At 31.3% G+C, this 4,730-nt stretch overlaps 1 protein-coding gene across 1 annotated transcript; it reads left to right on the plus strand.

Annotated features, from left to right (window-relative positions):
* Nucleotides 1–739: 739 nt before the first annotated feature.
* LOC133331081 (probable inactive serine/threonine-protein kinase slob2) lies at nucleotides 740–3,932 on the plus strand (the record flags this gene model as incomplete). Its single annotated transcript, XM_061539492.1, has 3 exons — nucleotides 740–1,002; nucleotides 1,106–1,229; nucleotides 3,594–3,932. Coding segments are annotated over 3 exons (726 nt in total), but the record flags the coding sequence as incomplete, so codon positions are not given.
* Nucleotides 3,933–4,730: the final 798 nt, after the last annotated feature.

Raw genomic sequence — 4,730 nt, forward strand, 5'->3', positions numbered from 1 at the left:
TGAATTAAGTCTAGAATGATGTGTGCAGAGTTTCGTGAAAATCGGTTTAGATTTAGATATAGCTACCATATATATATTCGCCCGATTTTAGGTAAATGGTGCACCAAAGTCCCTGGAAATCGTTTCATTTGCACAAATTTTGGCATAGCGTACTGAATTAAGTCTAGAATGACGTGTGCTAAGTTTCGTGAAAATCGGTTCAGATTTAGATATATATATATATATATATATATGTATATATATATATATATATCTTTCGATTTCCGCGAATTTTGGTATAGGGTACTGAATTAAGTCTACAATGATGTTGCTAGACCGATTGACACAACGTACTGAAGTAATATAAATTAGTCTCTGGCAAGTCTCTCTGAAATCGGATCAGATATAGATATATAACAAACACGTTACGTCTGTTAGGAGACATATGTAGAATATATTCCCAAAGTGGTGAAGGGTATCATATAGTCGGCCCAGTCCGACTTTACTAATTTCCTAACTGGTTAAAGAATATTTTGTGGAAAGAGTCAACAGGGGCGACAAATAGTTTGACCAATGCATGGATCTTTAAAGTACATTTTTGAAGGACCATCGTAGCCTCGGATTTCGTATAGGATATTTTTCCAAGCCCCAATTCAGGCTAGAATTTTGTAAATAAAATTTTTTGAAGGACCACCACAAGGACCTTACCATGATCATCATCCTTTGCTAATATCGTTTATCACATATCTTCTCTTTTCAGTGACTCCCATACGTGGTCCACGTATTACAGGCGGTCAAGCGCGTTATCAAATTGGCGACACGGTACGTGTCAATTGTACATCGTCGGCATCGAAGCCTGTCTGTCATCTTAGTTGGCTCATAAATGGTGAACCAGCCAGTCGTTCACATTTGCGTTTCTACAGTAACAAAGCGATAGGCAATGAAGGCCTGGAACAGGCGACACTCGGTTTGGAATTCAAAGTGAGAGCATATCATTTTCGCAATGGTGATATGAAATTGAAGGTTAGTAGAGAAACAATTTTTGATTACATTTTTTCAAAGATAATGTTTTTAAATTCAATTTCAAAAATAATATATATATATATTTTTTAAAATGTACTTACAGTGTGTGGCAAAAATATCCTCGCTATATTTTCAAAGTCGTGAAGCAAGCGTTGTATCGGATCATCCGCACAAAGCACCAGCCCTGGAATCAAGAGAAACTGTGGCGGCTAAATCAAGAGCTCATGGTATGTATGAATAGAAATATTAATATTTGATTGAACATTTCAAAGGGTTTTTTTTAAGAACTTTATTTCAATATGTCATTATAAAATATCTTTCTTAAAAAAAATGTTTGAAATATTTTTCAAGTTTACGGGCGTGGGTTTTTTTTTAAAGATTTTTCTTTAAGATTTTAAGATTAAAGATTTTTTAACCAAATTTATAGGCGTGGATTTTTAAAGAAAACTGTTTTTCAAATTTATAGGCGTGGATTTTTAAAGAAAACTGTTTTTCAAATTTATAGGCGTGGATTTTTAAAGAAAGCTGTTTTCAAAATTTATGGGCGTGGATTTTTAAATATAATTGTTTTCAAATTTATAGACGTGGATTTTCAAAGAAATTTGTTTTCAAAAATGTTTTCAAAATTTATAGGCGTGGATTTTCAAAGAAAATTGTTTTCAAAATTTATAGGCGTGGATTTTCAAAGAAAATTGTTTTCAAAATTTATAGGCGTGGATTTTCAAAGAAAATTGTTTTTAAAAATTTCAAAATTTATAGGCGTGGATTTTCAAAGAAAATTGTTTTTCAAAATTTTTCAAAAATATTTGTTTTTAAAAATTTCAAAATTTATAGGCGTGGATTTTTAAGGGAAATATACGTGGATTTTTTTAAGACAATAGGGGTGGATTTTTTATGGAAAATAAGCGTGGATTTTTTTAAGAAAATAGACGTGGATTTTTTAAAGAAAATAGCTGTGGATTTTTTTTAAAGAAAATTGGCGTGGATTGTTTTAAAGGAAATTGGAATAGATTTTTTAAGGAAAAGAGGCGTGGATTTTTTGAAGAAAATATGTGTAGATTTTTTCAAGGTATATAGGCGTGCATTTTTTAAAGAAAATATGTATAGATTTTTTTAAGGAAAATAGGCGTGGATTTTTTAAAGAAAATATGTGTAGATTTTTTTAAGGAAAATATGCGTGGATTTTTTAAAGAAAATTTTTTTAAGCCGACTCAGACCATAATGCGTGGATTTTTTAAAGAAAATATGTGTACATTTTTTTAAAGAAAATATTTTTAGATTTTTTAAGGAAAATAGGCGTGGATTTTTTTAAAGAAAATATGTGTAGATTTTTTTAAAGAAAATATTTGTAGATTTTTTTAAGGAAAATAGGCGTGGATTTTTTAAAGAAAATAGGCGTGGATTTGTTTAAAGAAAATATTTGTAGATTTTTTTAAGGAAAATAGGCGTGGATTTTTTAAAGAAAATAGGCGTGGATTTTTTAAAGAAAGTATGTGTAGATTTTTTAAGGAAAATAGGCGTGGATTTTTTTAAGGAAATATGTGTGGATTTTTTCAAGGAAAATAGGCGTGGATTTTTTGAAGAAAATAGGCGTGGATTTTTTGAAGAAAATAGGCGTGGATTTTTAAAATAAAATAGGCGTGGATTTTTAAAGAAAATGTGTGTGGGTTTTTTTAAGGAAAATAGGCGTGGATTTTTTAAAGAAAATATGTGTTGATTTTTTTAAGGAAAATAGGCGTGGATTTTTTTAAGGAAAATAGGCGTGGATTTTTTTAAGGAAATATGTGTTGATTTTTTTAAGGAAAATAGGCGTGGATTTTTTTAAGGAAATATGTGTGGATGAATTTTCTAAAGAAAATATGTGTTGATTTTTTAAGGAAAATAGGCGTGGATTTTTTTAAGAAAATATGTGTAGATTTTTTTAAGAAAATATGTGTAGATTTTTTTAAGGAAAATAAGCGTGGATTTTTTAAAAGAAAATAGTCGTGGATGGATTTTCTAAAGAAAATAGGCGAGGATTTTTTAATGTAAATAGGGGAAAATAGGGGTGAATTTTCTAAAGAAAATGGGCGTGGAGTTTTTAAAGAGCATAGGGGTGTTTGTTTTAAAGAATATGGGCGATGATTTTTTAAAGGAAATATGCGTGACCTTATAAACAAACTAGTTAGTTTGTCTTCATTATGAAATCCTCCTTTCACTTGATGTCTATATCAGTAAAAAACAACAAAACATGCAAGCTAAAGTAAAACTTTTTTTCCTGTAACAAATCCTGTTATCACTTCAACATGCAAGAAAAAATTGCATGTACGTATACAGTTCCAATGTTCTACAAAACACTCTGCCATCGGTGCAACAACAAGAAAATAATGAAACGCAAAAAAATATATAAATCAGAGCAGTAATACTCCATCATAACTGGGGCACATATACATATGAACATTTCCTATTAGTAGGTTTTTTTCTTTTTGCAATACGTCAACAATTTCAGTTTTTTTCTCTTTCTCTCTCCCTCTCTGTCTTCCATTGAACAACTTTATTATATGCCATACCTTATGCCTTATGTTGTTGTTTTTTTGTTTGCCATTTTACAGGCGCTTCAAGCGGCGGAAGTATACATCATTTGAATGGTATGCCGGTTAATTACTTGCTAACTTTATTATGCTGTCTTATTATGCTGTCACTTTATTATGCTGTCACTGCAACAACATCAATAACTATGATGATGACACCAGCAACAACAACAACGCGAACAACGAGAGTGCCAGAAGTTGTAGCAAAAAGTAGTTCAGCAAGGCTACGAACAAACAGCAAATCAACCACGACGAATAGAAGAACGGCGTCAGGAACATCAACAACGCCATCACCACCACGACTACCATCAACGTCGTCGTCGTCCTCGTCGCTGCCGCCACCGACAACAACACCCAGCTGTAATAACAAAAGTTCCCGAGTCGCACACAATTTAATATCATCACACATGGTATTCAGATAACTATGTTAATTATAATTAAGGACATTCTAAAGTGAAAGCAAAAACTCCCCCTGTCCCATCCCATCATCATCAACATCACTAACCAAACACCTTCCGCCTCACTTCGATCCTCATAATAACCCGTCTAACTCAAAAACAAATATCAGTCCTTGTACTATATACATTTATATATTATAAAAGAAAAATAACTAACAAACTTATCTTTAAAATAGAAAAAATACAACAACAACTAAAAATTCATTAAATACAATGAATATCGTCTGAATGAATGAACGAACGAATGAGTGTGTGTGAGTGAGTAGAACGAATGTGGTACGTAGTATATATTTTTGAGTGTGTCTGTCTGTTTGTGTGTTAGTGGGTGGGTGGATACTTGAGTGAATGCTAACATTTTTTATGAATGTTTTATGTAAATGTGTTATGCATAAATAATTTACTGTTAAACTTATTAATGATGTAAAAAAATTCAATTTTTGAATTAGAAAAGTGAAATTAACAAAAAAATAATAACATGGAAAATAATTGAAATGGGGTATGTGAAATATTTTGCGGAAATATTTCAAAACCAATTTTCATGGATTCAATGCGAGGTGTACAACCAATATTTCTAAATATATTCGACAAAACTGGTCAAGTGGAGAGAAATTCGAAAGAATTCTCACACATCGACTCAAACATGAATCTGATCGGTCATTTGACGTAAAGCTTTGTTTTGGTAAGCAATTTCTTCTTTAAT

Source organism: Musca vetustissima, unplaced genomic scaffold (genome assembly GCF_032173495.1).
Source record: "Musca vetustissima isolate MV318-11 ecotype Yass unplaced genomic scaffold, APGP_CSIRO_Mvet_v1 utg166293, whole genome shotgun sequence".
NCBI classification, from domain to species: Eukaryota; Metazoa; Arthropoda; class Insecta; order Diptera; family Muscidae; genus Musca; species Musca vetustissima.